The sequence below is a fragment of the Pseudonaja textilis genome, chromosome Z (assembly GCF_049901715.1).
Source record: "Pseudonaja textilis isolate UNSWEBS1 chromosome Z, rPseTex1.2, whole genome shotgun sequence".
Classification (NCBI taxonomy): domain Eukaryota; kingdom Metazoa; phylum Chordata; class Lepidosauria; order Squamata; family Elapidae; genus Pseudonaja; species Pseudonaja textilis.
This window is the reverse complement of record NC_142008.1, coordinates 25156631-25176417: the sequence shown is the minus strand read 5'-3', so window position 1 is coordinate 25176417 and position 19787 is coordinate 25156631. Positions and strand designations below refer to the sequence as shown.

The window sequence follows — 19787 nt, the reverse complement described above, 5'->3', positions numbered from 1 at the left end:
AGATAATGTTGGTGGAGGCCTTGGAGGTGCCCAAAGAGAAATTTTGGCTGAGATTGATGAAATATTTAAAATCCACACTAGATATGGACTTTCTAGAGAGGTCCATGTGAGATTTAGGAAGAAAGCAAAATAACAAACAAAAAAAAAACAGATTTTGCAGAGAGCAAGAGATGATTCCTTAAAATATAAAGGGAAAGAAATAGTAGTTTTAAAACAAATCCCGAGAAGAATTAGAGATCTAAGGAAGGAATACCAATTATTGACAAAGTGCTTTATTGAAAAAGGAGTGAACTTTAGATGGCTGATACCAGAGCAAATAATGATGATCTGGCAGGGTTATCTTACCTTCGTGAGCTGGAATTGGAAGGTAAGGTAGAGAGCTACTGGAGGCAGGGGTGGCTGGCAGAAGGCTTCCGGAGGCCCGGAAGGCCAAAAGCAGGGCATGTGGAGGCCAACAACGGGCCAGTTTTTGGCTGGCAGAAGGCTTTTTGGGGTCTGGTAAGGCCAAAAATGGAACAAGCAGAGGCCCTGGGAGGCTCTGCGTGCCCTGTTTTTGGCTGACAGAGAGATCCAATCCTGCCTGCCAGATGCATGGAACCCTTTGCCAGAGCCTGTTGCCTGCATTCGGCATGTGCGGAGGAAGCTCAGGGGTAGCCATCGAGATTCCAAAAGCGCATCGGGAGTGCTACGATGCAAATACAACAGAATGGAATGATAATCGGAGAGAATGGAATAGGAATAGGAAGGGATGGGTAGAATTGAATAGCAATAACAATAGGATGGAGTGGAAGTGGGAATAGGAATAGGATGTAATAAAATGGAAATGGGAAAGAATGGAATTCAATGAGGTATCACAGGGCACTGCCAGGATTGAAGGGGATCCTGCAGAAGATGCTCCAGGAGCCAATCTCATCTCTGTATCATCAAGCATTTCATATCCTGGCTTCTCTTCCCCACCCCCATTTGCTCTTCAACTTTAGTTGCACTTGAAATCTTAATCCCCTCCAGAGCGGGGGAGGGAAAGAGAGAGAGAGAGAGACAAGAGACAAAGATTGATGAAGAGACAGAGAGACTTGTTGATTGTAAGCTCCTCGGGGCTGAGAAGAATTGCTGCAAAACTGAGTTTCCTGAAGTGGACCACTAAACTCCTAAACAACTTAAAAATGATCTAGTAAAAAGAAGTCAACCAAAAGAGCAACATGCAAACAAAAGCAAATAAAACACTCCCAGGAGCAAAATAAATTAAAGTTTAATTTGTATTTTTAATAGACTGCTAAATTGGTAAACTGGAGTGCTAAATTGGCCTTGCCCACCCAGTTACATTACCACCTAGCCATGCCCACCCAACTGGTTGGGCACCCCAACAGTCTGAGGAACTGTGAATTGGCCCTGTTTACAATGTTTGAGGACCCAATTTAGAGCCTAGAATGGAGAAGAGAAGGACTGAACCTGAGAACTTCTATATGTAAAGCATACTTATATATGTTCTGCCTTAAGGTATGAACGCAAGCATAGGAAAATGATCCAACATTGGGCATGGATTTTGGTAGCGTGATTAGCTTCATCATTTAAAATCCAGCACATAGATGGGTAGATTTAAACTCATTCATTTTAACAGATTTAAACATTTTGAACACTGGGCTGGACTCTTGCCAGCACATAGCTTTGCAACAAAAAGAAAGAAAGAAAAGAAAAAAAATCTGAATATTTACAGTATGTCAAATAATTATACAATGTCTTTCACTGAGGTATTCAAGAAGGCTTAAAAAAACTTTGTAAAGTCCAAGATAACAAAAATAGTCCACACAGCCAACAATAAAGTTTTTATTTATTTATTTATTTATTTTTCTTTCTTTCTTTTCCTTCCTTCCTTCTCTCCCTCTTTCTCCTCTCCTCACCACTGAATCAGCGTTGACTGCTGATTACTATCTAAACAAGTCCCTGAAGTTTTCTTGGCAGGATTTCACAAGTGGTTGCCATTGTTTGTTTCCTAGGGCTAAGTGAGAGAGACTGACCCAAGTTCACCCACATGGTTCTCATGGTCATGTAGTCACCATTCCATTATTCTGTTTATTTAAAGGTTTGCCTGTAAAAAAACTTAGGGCCCTATGTTGCTGTATTACAATTCCATTCTACCCCAGCTGAATGACCAGTGGTATAGAAATATGTAGTCAAACATATTTTAGAACCACAAATTTTCTACTCTTGCTCTCAAGCCACAGTCATATTATCCTTCTCAAGTCCACTGTCTGAAATTTATTTCAATAGGAAATAAATGAGCCCAGGATCATCAGTCCCTGTTACTTTTGCCAAATATAAAGTAAACTTAGGGGATGTGTCAATAATGTTATTTATCATCTCAACAGGTATCCATTAAACATATCTTTTTTCCTTACTATATTAGTATTTTTCATACCACATATTTTATAACCAATTTCCTTAGACATAGTGCCATTTTCTGTGTGCTTGTCCCCAAATTATCTTAGGTATATCTTTTTTTAAAATAACTACTAAACTTATATCAAAAAAACTGAGAAAGTGCAGATTTTAATGTGCAAATAACATTCCAGATCATTCCTACATTTAGCAAGATTGGGGTAATCTGACATTAAAAGAACTACAGATAATCCTCAATTTATAATTGGTTGCTTAGTGGCTGTGTGACATTACAATGGATACTCCAAAAGCCATCTACAACCAGGTTCAGAGTCCTGAAGGCTGCAACACCAGAAAGTCACGTGATTACATTTTAGACACTTGGCAAGCAGCTGTGGTCATGTGGAAATTATTTACAATGTGTTTTGCTAATATTCAGCTTTTGGGGACAGTTTCCAGTAAGAAATACCCATAGTAATCCATTGGTTCACTTAATGACAACTGCAAAAAAAGTTGTGAAATTGGGTCCAGTCTCATGGGAGCCCGTCACAATGGAAATTTCAGGCTCTGTTATGGTTGTAAGTTGCTTACTACCTGTAAGCAGCTTTCTCCTATTTTCAGAGAGTATAATTAAAAATGCTTCACTCCACCACGTTAGTGCTGCCCCTCCCAGAACAGATCAGGCAGATAAAAAACAGATGTGGTTTAGTTCAGACACTGGTATATTTTACTTATGGTTTATAAATATATACACTGACTTGAATTGTGCAATGATATAAACCATGGTTTATATCCATCAGTTTATATATTAGTATATCCATGGTTTATTACCATCAGTTCTAACCTATATTATGCAAAACCCATCAAAGCACATCCTAGTTTATTTCGATGTAGGAATTCAAGCCTATTTTTCTGTCATATAGTTCTTGATTAAAATAAACAAGCTGTATACTTTAAATTGCATTTTTAAAAGTTAATTTCCTTCATCCTGAAAATAACATACTAAAACTTCAGTAAGAGGGAGCTTCTCTCTTCTAAACCATATCATTTTCTCTGCACTGTGGTCTTATCTTGGTATGGTGATGTGCCAGCACAAAATTTATAATCTTAAAGGCAGGAGAGAGGGGAACAACAATCCCACTCTGTTAAAAGAAAAGGGAATAGAAGCCATTGATTTCTGTGGAAATAAGATTCCATCTCAAAACACAATCAAGTGGGTTGTGAAGTCCTTGCTGCCAAAACTGAAATACTTTTTCACAATTCCACAGAATGAAAAAAATCAATAGAATTTAACGAACAAATGTATTAAAGTAACCTGTGCTATTGCAGCAATAGGTATTATTAAGCTTATTAAATTTACAATTATGAGGGAGAAATTATTAAATTTAACTATGTGACTTTTAACTCAACTGATATATTATCATTGATTTGCTATGATGGAAGTTTACACAAATGATTCCACAACTGTTCAATAACAAAAAAACTAACTAACTAACTAACAAAACAACAACAAAATACCCTTTCAAGTGTTGTGTCAGGATTCTTCGTCAGACTCATATTGTCCAAAACATTTACATTACTAGTTCCAAAATTCCCAACTAGCAGATATTTGTTGAAAACCTAACAAGTATGGCAAGCACTCAGTTAGAAAGGCTATGCCAATAGTTACCAGCGGTCACAAAGATAATAATATTGTAATAAAGCCAAGATCATTATTGCAGTAATTATCTAGCTTCTGGATTTTCTCCTTTATCTCTCTTTCAAAATCTACCACAGTAATCTATTACCTGTCAAATCCTAAAATTATATGTCCACCTTTTCTCTCATGTTTCAAGTTTTTACTGTACATATCTTTAGCCGTTCTTTATATGTAGCAATTATGCCATTCCTGCTCATTCTGTAAGCAAATTACTTACAAATTACAATCATACAATCCTGGCACTGAAAGGAATCACAAAGATCAGCTAATACTTTCCTCTGTATCTCATCAGCCTTAACCCAATCTGGCATTATTTATTCATGAAAAGGACAGCAGTATACAACAGTATGATAAAATCTGTGGCATCCAATGAATTTAAACACATTTATTACCAAAGTAATGTGCTGTGCTCAATAAATAAAAAGCCACTTTTATGGCCATAAAAAAGTTTGAAAGCCTATTTATGCTGGACACCAAAAAAGAATTAGACACATAGCATAGTAGGAACAGAAATAGCCTCCTAAGGTACAGTGGTAAATTTTGAATAAAGATATATATTTTAAGGGAGGGAAGAAAGAACGAGCTAATAGTCTTGTTAAAAATTACCATATCAAAAAATAGACAACCCAAGGCAACAATAGTAAGCAAATATGACTTGATCTACACATTATTAACTGAAGATTACACTCAACAGTATTCATTTCAAACAGCACAGATTTAACTTTGTAAAGTTTATGAAATTGTGGAAAATATTAGATAAGAAAGGACACCATGTACCTTCCAAATAAAAATGCAAACTATTTTGCAAAGCATGTTACCATGCTTTGAAACTGGAAGTATGAAGAAAGCATCTGAAAATTAGCCAACAGCCTGTTTTAGATATGCATTTCAATAAATCTATTTCTTCTAATCTAGTTTTTGTAATTTGGACCAATCTAATTGAATTGGCAATTTAAACTGTCCAATTGATTCAACTAAATTGAGGATTCCATTTGGTAAAAGTTTTACATTCTTAAAAGTTCATTTCATTGTCTCAAGGCACTGATGTGTCTAATCAAAATCAGTCTAATAAAATATTTGAACATGTTCTGAATAGCAGCATGTCCTCCAAAATCTTTGGGAGAGTAACCAGCCCTGCTGGTTAAGATCTTGGTGAAGCTAAGGCGGAATATATTTGGAATTTTCTGCACACATGTCATTTTTCAGTAATTTCAAGTAACAACCAAGCAATATTGAAATGCCATATTTAGACCCTCTGGAACCTATCAACATTGAAGGAATAATAAGCTATTATTTTTTAAAAAATCTAATATGGGACCAAAGAGACAAACATTATGGTTATAGGTAATAAGTACAGGAGAGAAGCAATCAAATTCCAGCAAGATCATGGATTGAACAGGTGATCTCCATTGTTCATTTGTAGCTTAAATGCTGTAATTCAATCTTCTCTGATATTTACCTTCCAAATGTGTTATTCTATCAGAGCCTATACAAGATTCTCACCCAATAGTTTATCAGCAAAAATGTTTTAATAATGGTTAAAATGCCATGGTTTACTGATAATCATAATGGATTGATTCACTTGTCATAAAAGTTTATGTCACACTGCCTGTGTTCAGAGCCGAAATCATAAATAAAAATATTTTGATTTATTGTATAAATACAGTTGCTTTGTATTTGTTGAATTTCACAGAATTTCACTTTTATATACTATATTAATGAAATTGAAATAATACAGCTGCCTTGGAATTACTCCGCAACCAATCAGCTAGTCTGGTACTTAAAATATATTAATTTATCTGCTGTACTAAAATTGGAAATATCTATAGAATTCCTCTATGAAAGTCAGTATTGTGTTACCTAATTTCTACCGAACAATTGCATGAAAACTCTTTCTACAATATTTTGGCATTTATTTAATTACTGAACTATTATATGGATAGTCCTCAACTTACAACCACAATTGAGGCCAAAATTTCTGTTGCTAAGTGAAACAGCTGCTATGAGTTTTACCCTATTTTACAACCCTTCTTGCCACAACTGTTAAGTGAATCACTGCAATTGTTATGTTAATAAAACAGTTACTGAGTAAGTCTGGCTTCCTCATTGACTTTGCTTGTCAGAAGGTCACAAAAGATGACCAAGACACTGCAACCATCAAAATATGAATCAGTTGCCAAACATCTGATTGTTAACTATGTGACCATGGGTATGCCTTAATGGTTGTGTGAAAAGTGGTCATAAGTCGCTTTTTCCAGTGCTATTGTGACTTTGGTCACTAAATGAATTGTTGTAAGACAAGGGCTACCTGTAGTTTATTAAGACACTTTTTTACTTTCTTTTCATTTGGGAAAGTCAGAGGAGCTTCCCAGCAATTTACCAGTCAGGTGTTGACTTATCTGAATTCTCCTCAGTTTCCAACAATGAAATTATGTCTTATGCTCAAAGCTATCCTGTTTCTAACTAGCAAATATTCTTCAGCCAAATTCAGCTTAAAGTTTAGCTGAAAGAAAGCAAACACCAAGGAATATTATTTTTCTTTTAAAATCTGTCTGAAAACACATTTCAAAGCACTTAGAAACTGCAGAAATGTTACTATGGGATGACAATTGTTGGATTTCCTACCTCCCCCTCATGCACAGTGATTAGTTGCTCTTGAACAACTAATGACTGAAACCACTCTGAAGTGTTAACATACTATTTTTTGGGCAGGAGTGAAAGAGTGAAATGAAGGACGTGCGTGCTTACTCTTAATTTCATATTGTAATGGTCACATGAATGACTGGATGCTGTATTTAGGAGATAAAAGTTTAAATCCCAGAAAAGCTCTGCATATTTCAGGTAGCCTTGTTAATTATATAGGTAGAAAACAGAACAGAAAGTAACAACTTTAAAGAAAAATCTACTTGAGAAAGCAGCTGTCAATATTAATAGATACAAGGATGCCACACTGTAGAGGTCTGATGATATTCACCTGGTTATTCTCCCGTGTGATATATGTCATCAGTACTTTCAAAATATTGCTTTCTGTGTTATCCAAGAATGATTTGTTACTGTAGTCCAACAGTTCCAGAAAACGAAAAGCCTGGGGAAGGCCAATATATATCACTTGCTAGCCTTCTTTTTCCACTAACCCAATAACTTTCTACAAAAAAGAATAGACATATGTCATATTTGGGATATGACACCCAAATAGCATAATGCTAAGGAATATAACCGTATTTCACTGAAAAAAGCAAACATTTGCTAAGGAACTCCACAACAGAACTGACTGAATTAGACTATCTAGGCACGAAATTTGAACCCTTGTAGGCCTGCAAAATCCACAGTCACTGCTTTTTTGCTTCAGAATAATATGGAACATCTATTTCAACCCTTTAAAATGTTTCATAAGAACAGGTTAATTTTTCCAGAAATGTTTAAACAGCAAAATACATGCTTAAATCTTTGCAAGGCTTTAAACAATCCATGTTATCTTTTAAATCCCCCCAAATAAAAGGGGCAAAAAAAATAAAGACAATAACCCCATCTCCCTAGGGCCCGCCACCTTCAATCTTATGGTCAACTTGTTTTATTTTGTTTTTAAATACGTGTTTTCTTCATCCATTCACCAATGTTATGTATAATATTTGGGAGTTGTATATGAGAACTGCATAGTTTTTGAATTTTATGATCTTTCGCTGCTTACCATTTTCCCTCTCTTTGTGTGCATGCAATACAAATATGAGCCACCAAAATAAATCATTTTATTCACAAATTCTGTGTTTATCAGTCCTTGAGCTTTTGGGTTACCTTTGTTGGCAGTAGACCAAGAATGCCATCCCATGTAATTATTGCCGAGTAAATCTGGCGGTACTCAGTATAGTTTGCTTTTGAATAAATGTGGGAAGACTTTGCAGAGTTATACAGTAACTCAGGAAGATGAGACCATGGGCATAATCTCCTGTAGAGTGTGTATCACCCCCACCAGCTGTGTGGTTAAATGCTTGGGAAGCATTACATTTTTTATGAAGTTTGCAGCAGATCTTCCTACAACTCCTGTCTTCCACTTCCTTAAGCCTCTGCTCCCAATCAAGGAAATGAAAAGGCAGGAAACAGTATATTGCTTTATCTGAAAAGGATGTACAACTTTGTGAAACCACACCACTGCACTGCATATTTACACCAGTCAATAAAACTCTTGTTTGCAACCTAGAAGAACAGGAAGCCAGAGAACGAGATACTGGCTGTGTGTTTGATAATAAACCCTCTTCTCGTCATCTTCAATAGCATGGCAGTTTAAAAAGAAAAGATATGGATCTGGACACAGACTATATAGAAGAAGAACAGGTACTCTGAAACACACTCCCCCCACCCACCCATCTTAGGAAGGTAAAGATTCACGTGTTCAGTGAGGCTGTGTGCTTGTAGTAACATGGATTGAGGAATATCACAAGAAATTAAAGATTAATAGAGTTCTAAGAATATAATGGTGTGCCATTTGTCTGTCTATTCAACTTCTGTTTCACAAATACGTTTTAAAATAAAAAATGATTCATGAAAACATAACAGCCCCCATTCCAAAACTGTAATTCTGCTTCATTCACCACTCTTGCTTATAAACCACAAGGCAGCTTGCATAAGTAAGCACCCGAGTTTTATTCTCATGATTAGCCTGTGAAGTTAGGTAACAGCAACTAGCCATTGGTCACCCAGAAACTTTCCCTGTGGATTTCCCAAATCTAGGTTGCTTTAAACACCAAAGATGATTTTGAACACTCTTGTTAAAAATCTTTCAAGCAGACATAATTTATTCAACAAGCACCAATACCTTCTTCAAGAAAAAGTAGCATAAATTGCTCCAATGTCCCCACTATTCAAAGGTAGGGCAATATCACCCTGTTAATGAGTAACCATTCTTGGCTTCAGACACATAGCTACCATCTTATCCATCTCCTCTCATTTAAAATTACCTTCTTCAGGATGTAAGATCACACCCATACCATTGAGTGGTCCCTTAATGTTCTTGAGCTCCACCATCCAGAGAAGAGTGTGTGACAGGAATCCAGCTGAGAGATAAGAAAAGTGGTCCTCTGGAAGTGCCCAGAGCCTAATCAAACTGTGGTTCAATCACACACACACCATGATTTCCTGCCAGATTCAGAAGGAAGCATGTTAATCAGTTCTGTCATTCCAGAAACTTCCTAGTTCTGCCTCAAGAATCTTCTCTATCCAGGCCCCTCCCAATAACTTTATAGACACACTTGACAGAGAGTTCCTGTTGTTGTCCAGCAAGAGAAAAGAACTCTGCACATGCTCCAAAACACTTCACATATATTGCATGAACCCGAGAGAAATGTTTCCTTTTTTAACACCTCTGCTTTAAGGTGAAACCCTCAAAGGTCTATGAAACAAACCTGGTTAGTAACCCCAAGCCCTCAGATACAAAATGATTTCCCACTGTGGATAAATATAAGCTTAAACCACGAAAAATCCACTCTGGACTGGAAGACACTCTCTTTTGCTCAGGGTTCACCTTCCTTTCCAAGAACACCTCTTCCACCACCCATCATCTCCCAGGCACGCTTCTTTCCTTACCGAGACTCTGCTTGGGTTTCACGGCTCCGATGAATTGTACCCGGTCAGCCAAGCACTGCAAAAGTAAAAGCGCTCCAGCAGTCACTACCTTCGCTTTCCAAAGCCTCGCCATCGCACCTCTCAGCAACTGTCCCCTTTCAGTCGCTTGCGCGCTTTGGTCTCTCGGGTGCGGCCGACGGAGAAAAGCGAAAAGGCAGTCCCTCCTTTCAGCCTCGGTCCCCGCACTTCACTTCCTTTAAATCCCGTCTGCAGTCACTTTTTCTCTCGACCGGGTTTCATTCAGACTAGGACCAAGAGAGGCAAGCGCCTGTGTCTCCTCTGCGTCCTCGACTAACTCTTTTCCTACTAGCGAAGCCAAAAAACGAGCTGAGTCCAGCAGCGCAATAACGGAGAAGGGTGTGTGTTTGCATACGCGTGGGGTGGATGCGTGCGTGTGGGAGAATGTCAACAAGCTAAACCTGGTGGCTGAAGCCGACGTCTCCCGAACTGTTTAGGAGAGTCCAGGAGGGAGAAATCAAAAGACCCACCTCCAACCTCCCTCACCCCCTTTCATGCCCTTTCAGAGCAGAAATCAACGGCAGAGAGGATAGCTCTGAAGAAGATCGTGGGGTCCTCCCCCCCTCTTAGTCAAACGTAACTTAAGTTAAACGAGGGTTTGAGGGAAGCATATTAGGGAACAAATCCGCCCAGGAGGAGGCTTCCAAATTCTGCTAGCCTCGAATTCCTGCGGTGCGATGCAGTGGAGAACTCCAAAGGGCAGGTCTAAGGAGGAAACAAGCGCCTTTTCTCTTCCAGTTGACAATAGGTTGGGCTGGTCCAGGGGGACGCGGATGGCCGAGGAGCTCTCGGAAGAAAGCGAGTCCCGTTTCCTCAGTTCCTTTAAGGCGATGGGTAGAATCCAGCGGCGACAAGACCTGGAAGAAGACGTATTGTCGACTTGCCCGTTCAGCAAGATAAAAACGGAGGGCGAGCTCTTCACCCGCACACATAGAGAGGCAACTTGCAAGGAGCCATCCTGAGATGCCTTCTCGCCTCGCTAAGCAGTGAGCGAAGCAACCCGGCGGGAGGCTAAACAGTTTAGCTGCCACAATCGCCGAACCGCCCACTCTCACCACCCAGCCCGCTTTTCTCAGTTTAGAAAAGTCTCTTGTTTGGGGCAAGGCATAAAAGCAGTCGACGCCTCCTTCCACCTTCTTCTGCCGGAAGCTCCAACCGAGGCGCTTTCCCCAAAGAAGAGGGAGAAAGAAAGGAGGAAAGAAAGAAGGAAAGAAAGGGGGGAGGGGAGGGACAGATGGGTCTCTGGGCTTGCCACCACTTTCTCCTCCTTGCTGGGAGATGAGCAGCGCCTCCGTGCAAACTCGGTGTTTTCTGCCCTCTCTTTTGTCCTCCGGCAGAGATTGATCAAATGCGTCTCCCCCTCCCAGTCTCTGCCTACCCAAAGAGAAAGAGGCTGGGGCTCCTGCTGTGCCTTAATCCGCAGCGGGCAAGGGAAGGGCGGTATTGCCAGAGGGCACCGCTCGGCCTTCCCAAAACAAACACACGCGGCTGAGAAAAGCTTCCCCCCCGGCGCTGAGAAAGGAACCGCGTGCAGCTGGGCTGGAAAGTGCGAAGAAGGGAGGGCACGGGAAAAAAAAAAAGGAATCATACTTAAAGCGGATTTATGCGAATCGGGAGGAGAAAAGTATTTAGAGGAATTGCACCGTCCACGGAAACCCGTTCCGACAAAAGTGTAGCTTACGTGGGTCTTGCCTCTTAGGTCGCACCGCCATCTAAAGCACGAGGGAGGGGGACCCCAGAATAGGACTCAATTCTTGCCGACTCTTTCCTCAGCAACGTCACTCCCTACTTCCCACTTCTCAGCCTTTTAACAGCTCAAGAATGGAAAATACAGTAGGAGGAGGGAGCAACGACGAGGCAATAAATCATGGCTGGATGAGTCGTCTTCCCGCGCACGGATTCAAGCACTGCAAAACCGCGCATGTTGACGATGCAAGTCTGAATTGTTTCTTCCAACTCTTTTAGCTATGCACGCCCCCTTTCAAAGGTGTATGCCTTTACATACATGATTCAATGGTTACCGTATTGGTGATTTAGGTATCTGGTAAATAATTATTTCAGATGCTCCGGCTAACAGTTTAGTTACAGGAAAAGCAGAAGAGGAAAGAGATTGCTTTATCCACTTGTGAAGTGTTTTAGGGTCCAATAGAGTTCGAAATAATGCACATCCAGTCAGACTTGGCTTGAAGATAAGCAATCAGTACCAGGCATTAAAACTCAGTCTCCAGTACTTTAATGTAATGTCATCAGTCATCAAGATTTTTTAATGGTGTTTGCATTTTAAAAAGCTGCATAATAATTTCTGATGAATCTCAGTAGATTCTTTTTTTCTTGCAGATATTTAATGCAAAACTCCTTATTTTAGATACAGATTAATGTATTCACTCACATTTTTTTCTAGGTGAATGGCCACGTGTCATTTATTTGCAGCCCACTCATCTTTTTAAAAAAATAATTTTGATATGAATAGTAATTTATTCAGCAAATTACTTTATCACTACTCAGTACTCTTTCAATTTATAATTTTGAGGTGGAAGACATCTTATAAACATATTTATTTTGTTTTAGTTCTTAATTGAGCTAATTTAAGCTCTTTATTTTTTATAAAAAGGAAATGCTGTTTAAATGGAGAAATGTCATAAAACCATAAATATTTATTTTAAAAATAAGGGAAACATTCCTTATCAGCAATATTTTAGCAAAAAAGTATAATTGGTAATAAACAAACATACATTTCATTAGTAATGATGGACAATTACAAATTACAGTATGTTATTGCATGAGACACTAGTTGGAAGCTTTGAAAAAAAATATTGCTAGGATCACTAAGCTACACTAAACATATGAAGATGATCATGTGATTGGCATTTTTCATGCATTTTTAATGATGAGTGCTACCCCAAAATTGAAAATGCTGGAAACTCTAGGTCTTCAGTTGAAGCCTTAATAGCTTAATAGCTCCATACTTAGGATACTACTTGAAGCTTTAAGTGAGGACTCTTCCAATCTTGAGGTGGCACTAGTATTGAAAAGGGTGACTGTATATGGTCCATCATCTATAATGAAATAAGAGCATCATTTTTACTCCTGTGTACCAAGTCTTAGTTTTTTTGTGGATATCCAGCTTTTTTTGCAATTATATAACATCTAAGCTGTTTTGGGAATGCTTCCATTAATGTTATCCCTTTTATCCTGCCATCTTAAGAGTTGAGAATATTTTTCATTACATCTTGTAAAAAAGTCTGATTAACAAAGCAAGTTTGTAATAGAACAACAATAGAGTTCCAAGGCTTTGGAGCACATTGATAATTATAGTTTATTTATTTCATTTATTTATTTAATGGATTTATGTGACAGCGTATGTCACATAAGTAACTCTTGGTAGCTCACAATACTAAAAATAATAAAGATGTAAACAAAAATATAAAGCCAATAGCAGCAAGAAAATAAAATTACAATGCCAGAGCCCAGCACTCAGCATAACCAAGTTATGTGTCCTACCCACAACCCACTCAAGCATAGAGTCATGTCTTCAGGGCCTTATGGAAAATGAATAGGATGCCAATTTTGTGAATGCACTAGAAATATATAACCCGGGGTGATTTGTTGTGCATTACAAGTAGCAAATAGCAAGTAGTATAAAGATTCTATAGGCTGTCATACAATAATTGTTAAGGAAAAAGTCTACATCCATATTGCACACCTGTTACTTCCTGGCAGTAACAGGTCAGCACCACCACATCTTTGTTATACAATATTGAATATATTTCTTGAAATATGTCTTACAGATGATGCCACTGCTATTGCACTTCATTTACTTAATGCACCTGTAAAATGTTATCCTTGATCATTAAGAAGACTGTTTACCTTTAAAATTGTAATTCTATATGCAAGATCATAGTACATAAGATATATCTGTATATATCTACAAGTATAAGTTTATGTTCAAGTATATGTTCAATTATAAGTTTACTCTGAAGTTAAGCAGCAAAGCAGATTTTAATCTAAGTAAGATTCTTAATATTGTATTCTAATAATTATTTTCGTCTTTTACTCTTTCAAACTGTAATATTCTGGGACTTAGAAACAGAACTCTTTTGTCTCAACCGATATTGTGCTGTTATGAATTTTTCTACCTCTTCTGTAGCAGATGTTTTTGTTTCATGGTGTTGGATGTAATCCAGGTGTTATGAACACTGATGCACAGACAAGCATTTAAAAAGCATTAATTTCATACAAATGAGAATCTTCTTGCAATGTTTGGAGCACTTTGCAATAACAGGTAGAATAACAAATAAATGTCATGTAACCAAAGAAGTCCTAGATAGATGTTTTGCCCTTTAGATCAATAAGTATGCAGATCACACAAGTTGTAGTTACGGTATGTTATCAGCCTCAGTTTGAAAAGGCTCAGGCAAAACATATATTTGCATATGCAGCTGGGAGAATTCTGGGTAGAATTCTTAGCTGCATCAAAAGATCCTTACATATTATTTATCAATTGAAACCAGGGCTGTCTTAATGTATGGGACTAATGGGCACTTCTCCATGGGCCCCAAGAGCATAGGGCCCCCATTCTAATCTGTGTATGCTAACCCTTCAATGCACCTTGTATCATATAAATACAGCAACATATTTATTACATTTTTGTAATATTACAATTACAATTATTACAATTACAAAAATAATAATAGATAGACTTGTTATGATAAGAAATTCATAGTAATTTCATACTGTGACATCCAATCTGTATGGCTTACTGAGTATTGTGTTTTTCAAGCCTTGTGTATTGTTCAAATGTGTGTCGTGTTGATTAGTTGTTTAGGCAGGGCGGTCAAAGTCCCGGCCTCCAGGGCGGATGTGTCACATGCTGGCCACACCCATGCCCAGTTTAGCGAATGGGAGAAAAGTCCTGATATGTCACATGGTGCTGCTGTGACGATGTGAGTTTGACACCCCTGTTTTAGAGGATATTGCTATTCAGTTAATATTCTTCTAGACAAAGAATTCCATTGATACTTCCTCTACAGTTGTTTTCTAGGCTGAAAAGAGGAATCTTTAGACTTCCAGATGTTGCTATCTGTAATTCCAGTCTGACATTTATGCTGACTGCGTTTGATGTCAGTTGGAGTCCAAAAACATCTGAAAGGTCAGAGATTTTCTATCTGGTAGCTTTTCTTGCCATTCTGATCATATGATTGTATTACCTGAAACCATAGCTTGTTAATGATTCATAAAACCATCAACAAAGGGACTGTTTATCTTCATTGCCTTTTAATATGCAGCTGTTAATGGCCTTGGGAAAAAAAACCTTTAGAAGCACTAATTTGTTCCTTTATAGTTTATTTAGAAGCAGTTGTATTATTGCACAAAAGAAAAAGTGTATAATGATGAGGTTTTTTAAATGAAGAAGAAAATTGTTTAATGGTTTGGAATCTGCCTAAGCTAAGCTGTCCCTTCATGTACAGTAATTTGACTACTTTTGCTAGCAGATTGAAGAGAAACTATCTTCTCTACTTTTTGAAGTCTTGTTTGGACTATTAATGCAACATTAGCAGATTTATCATCAGGCAAGTGAAATTCTTTAAGTGGGAAATAATTGGTTTGATATGTTTGAATAACACCTGCTGGGATAATTATCAATCTCTCTCATGTTGGAGATAAGAAGATGAATGCAGCAAGGATTGCAAAGGCTTTATGGCACAGTGCAAGATCAGTATTGTTTGACCCAAAGTCAGTCTCACTGGGAGATCAAGAGAAAATTCTGTGCCTATTAAAGAAATTAAGACTCTGCCTGAAGATGTCAAAGGGTTTTATTGCATTAAAATTAAGAAGTCAGCTTGACAGAGGTTGAATTGCTTATATTGTCCAGCTTTTGCAGCTGACTTAAGAGATTCCCTAGGCACAAAGAACTGAATGAAGGCAAATGTTGAAGTACAGAGCGCACAATGGTAGCCCTCATAATTTCACTCCCTCCCCCCAAAATAGTTAAGAACTAATTATGCACAGATATTTGTTCTTTTAGCATCATCAGAAAAAAAACTAACGGCATTGATCCCATTTTCTGATTTTCACAACTAATAGCTCAGAAGTAAAAACTTGCACAGTTAGTCCTCAACTTATAACTGGTTGCTTAATGACATTTTGAAGTACCATAGTGACCATCCAAAAGGTACTTATGACCTGGTTCCAGAGTTCTAATGGTCATTCCCATCCCCACAAGGTCATGTGAATGCATTTTGGCCCCTTGATAAACAGCCCACATTTATAGCTGATTGTAGCATCCTGCACATAATTAGAATTTATGGTATATTTTTTAATCAAAAGCCAGTGTTTACTTCTGGTTTTAGGCAAAAATGTTTCATTATGAAGAGTGCCTCAAACAATGTCACTGTGGTCACATGATAACCTATTTTAAGATTGTCATGACTTTCAATCATAATTGGCAGGCTCTATTAAGGTTGTAAGTTGACAACTACCCATATACATTAGGCGCCGACTTGCTAGTTACATAATTTATCCAGATGAGTTCTATTTCCCTGAATGCTCAGCATAGAATTGGTAAAGTGTGAGGATCTTAGGTTCTGTTATTCATTTTATGGATAGAGGACTATAACTTGAGGATGTAAGCAGAGGCATCCACAGTGGAGGTAAGAAAGGAAGCCAAGATCATGTCTGCACAATCAAAGTCCCATACCTTTTCATGCACTGCCTATGCAACATATATTAAAAGGAGGAGGGCTTTTATCATGCAGGGAAAACCACCATCCTGATTTTCAGAGCCACCCATGGATATCCTTGGATCTAGGACTGCTGGTAATTCACATAAGTTTGTGTGTAGCCCCAAAGCCACTCAGCAAGTTGCTTCCAAGCTATAACTTAATGTAATTCAAAGGGAAATGGTGATACTTACTTCAGATTCCACCCCCAACCCCCCGGCCTTTTGAAACGTTTGTGGTCATAGCCCAGCTTAGTTTTTGGAGCGCAGACCTTTGCATGCCAGTTAAAGACCAAGTGTTTCTCAGGTCCTTGGTTGAAACTACTATGGTCCCCATTCATAGAAAATGGAAGCTAGGAAGTTGCTGTGATTAGGGCTGTCTTTGAAGATTGATCTTGCTTTCTTACAGTGTATAACTGGCATCTTGATTATAAATGGGCTGAGGAGGAGTGCTTACCAAGTGAGAATGGTTGTTTCTCTGTGCTGCTGAGAGCTGCTTCCCTGCTCGTGTGGTTAACACTATCAATCATCATGAAGTGGAGGGAAAAAGAGCCGCCTCACTAAATTCAGTATCTGTATGTCCAGTAAATGTTTTTCCTTTTGTGTCATTTTGCACACTGACACTCTCCCCTTAAGTGGCAATTCTTCTTGGTTGAAATTTTCTGTCCTCTCTATTTTCTTCCGTCTGCAACAAACTGCAATACATTGTTTGGCTTTGTGCATGCTCACATAACCTCAACATTAAACATTTCCATTCCTGAAGTGAGTTTCTGTGCCAGCAGATTTAAAACATATGCAATGAAAGCAGCTGTATTAGCAGCAACCACGAAAACGGGTAGGAATTGGAAGTGGAATCCCTCCACACACAATTGCATGGCAGGATAGAAGGATCCAATGCAGAAGGAATTACAAGTCCTATTGTAATTTACATTCTTGATATAAAGTCCTGGATGTCCAATCAGTTAATAGTTGATAGTAATGATCTCTTTGCCACTACTTATTTAAAGATAAGGAAGAGAATTCCTACCTTGACTTTGTTTTCTGTGTAGAAAGCCCTACATTTTACAGAATTCTCAATCACGGATCTGGCCGCTTTGGTAATTTTACAATTTCCTGATTGGCCCCAAAATCCAAGGTAAAGATTTCTTAACAGGTGGCTATACAACCTTTCTTGAATACATCCAGTGAAAAGCCATGAGTTCAGTCTTTCTAAATCTTGACAACTTTAAAATGTGTGGGCAACTTCAACTCCTATAATTCTCCAGCAGCATACTAGACCATTAACTACTTCACCGAGTCGACAAATCTGAAAAACATTATTTTCACTATTCCATCAGAGCCTTTAATATACTAAAGTAGAGGATAAACAAAATATTTGGTGTGTGATCATTAGGTATGGCTGCAAGTGCCAACAGTATCATCCCTGTTTCTTTGTTCACTAGCAATTGGCTGGCAAATCTTTTTATTCTGGGGTAGTGTTACATATGGATGTTATCCTTTAAGGATTAGGTAGGGGGACACTTTTAAAATGTATGTCTGGGAGGAGAGAAATCTAACAAGTTGGCTATGATGGGAAGAATAGGATTGTTCACGCTGGAAATGGCTTATGGACCAATGACAGATCCTACATCTGCCTGTGCATATCCTGCTTCATGTCTCCTCATCTTTTAGTCATAATTTGTACTTTTATTAGATATATTGTTTATATGGTTTTTTTTTGCTTTTAATGTTGTTGGCTTCCCAGAGTTCCCCTTTAGTAAGATTGATGGAAAATAAATTTAATAAATATTACTATTAATAATAAAAGAGTTAACTGGGACCTTTATCTGTTATGGCTCCAGAACTAAGATGGTTAGACATTCGGTTTTTTATCAAACCAAATACAGTCTGCAGGCTTAAATGTAAAGAATTATTCTTTTTGTGAGGTTAATCCTAGCTTGAGAGCAAAAGGCAGGAATAGTCTAAGGAACAGAGATCATCAATCAGAATATGTGTTCAGAGTCTGTAGGTTTTAACAATATCTCCAGGACAGTTAGCCAAGCGTTCTATTAATAACTTTATTCACTATGATAGAAAGTCTATAATTATTACACAAACAAAATTACTACACATTCCCCCATTCTCTTGAATATTAATTTTGGCCTTAACAAGATAAATCAAAAGCTCATAAGGTTTCATTAGCACTTCCTAATTTAATTGACTCTTCTCCAAAGTGTTTGTCAAATATAAAGGTCTTGCTCCTTGTGTAACTTGACTTTATTAACATTAACATTTTTGTGTTATTTCACAGCTTCTCTGCCAAGCAAGTCCAGAGGGTCCATATCCCTTGTTACTAAGGGCAAACAGAGTAACAGCTAAGAGTGGGTCTTTTTACTTCAATCAACTGTATTTTAATAATAAAAAACTTGAAGTTCTTACAAGCAATATAGAGAGAAGGGGAGACAGAAAAAAGAAGATTGTTCCTCATGATATCTTTTTTTAACTTGGGATACTTAATCATTACAATTATTTATTTCAATCAGTGGCCCGTTCATACATAAAACAATTGCCAAACCTAAAATTCCCAATCTGAAATACACTACAAATTTTCTATTTCATCATTTCAACAAATTAGAGAAGTTTCTTTATAAATATCAAAGAACTCTGGTTTGTCTTCGACACACATAAAAATGTAATATTCATTATGCAGAAGGAACTGTCAGGAAGAAGGTAGGGAAAGTGTAGGGTGCTTTGAATTCTTCTTAATATCTTTATCAGCAGTGGTCATAAGGGGCATCTACACAGAGCTACTGTGTCTGAAACAAGATGCAATGAAGAAGGGCAATTGCAGAATTGCTCCCAAAACTCCATCCTTTTTGGACGTGCCTATGTTGCAATACATAGAAAGAGGCAGAGCTTTGACTACAATGGCGCCCTTTTGGATGCCACATATTTGTTTTCTCCTGTACAGTACAGTGAAATAGAATGGATCTGTGTATATTTCTGCTCACCTCATATTGCTTTTTCTATCTGTCAATAGGCATTGAAAAGAGCAGTTTATTAGACCAATTGTAGCAATAATTACTGAAGATTGAGTGCCAACTGCTGTACAATTGGGGTACCTAAAATATAAATGGTGGATTGTAAAAATAAGCATTCCAGTCTCTGGGAACGGAGAACATTATAAACATTGCCTTGAGTCCTGGAATGAAATATAGGATGTAAATTTAACAAATAAATGAACATGTAACATTGACTAATGTAAATCTCACATTTCCATCAGTTTCTGAGATCAATTTTCCAGAATAAAATTCTGGATTGATAAAAGTAGGAAAGATGTGGCAATGTTTGGTATATAAAATACAAAATATGAAACTAGTG

At 37.8% G+C, this 19787-nt stretch overlaps 1 protein-coding gene across 8 annotated transcripts in view; it reads right to left on the bottom strand.

Moving 5' to 3' along the window:
- The window catches only part of PLXDC2 (plexin domain containing 2), a 328341-nt gene extending 316723 nt beyond the window's left edge, over positions 1-11618 (bottom strand). For 5 of the 8 annotated variants that reach the window (XM_087917536.1, XM_087917530.1, XM_087917534.1 and 2 more), the window contains exon 1: positions 9653-10694. In XM_087917536.1, the coding sequence (XP_087773662.1) occupies positions 9653-9764 (112 nt within the window). In that variant the 5' untranslated portion in view covers positions 9765-10694. Of the gene's footprint in view, positions 1-9652; positions 10695-11299 lie in introns of those variants that run through there. The other 3 variants (XM_087917531.1, XM_087917532.1, XM_026706235.2) reach the window with 3 other exon arrangements.
- Positions 11619-19787: the final 8169 nt, after the last annotated feature.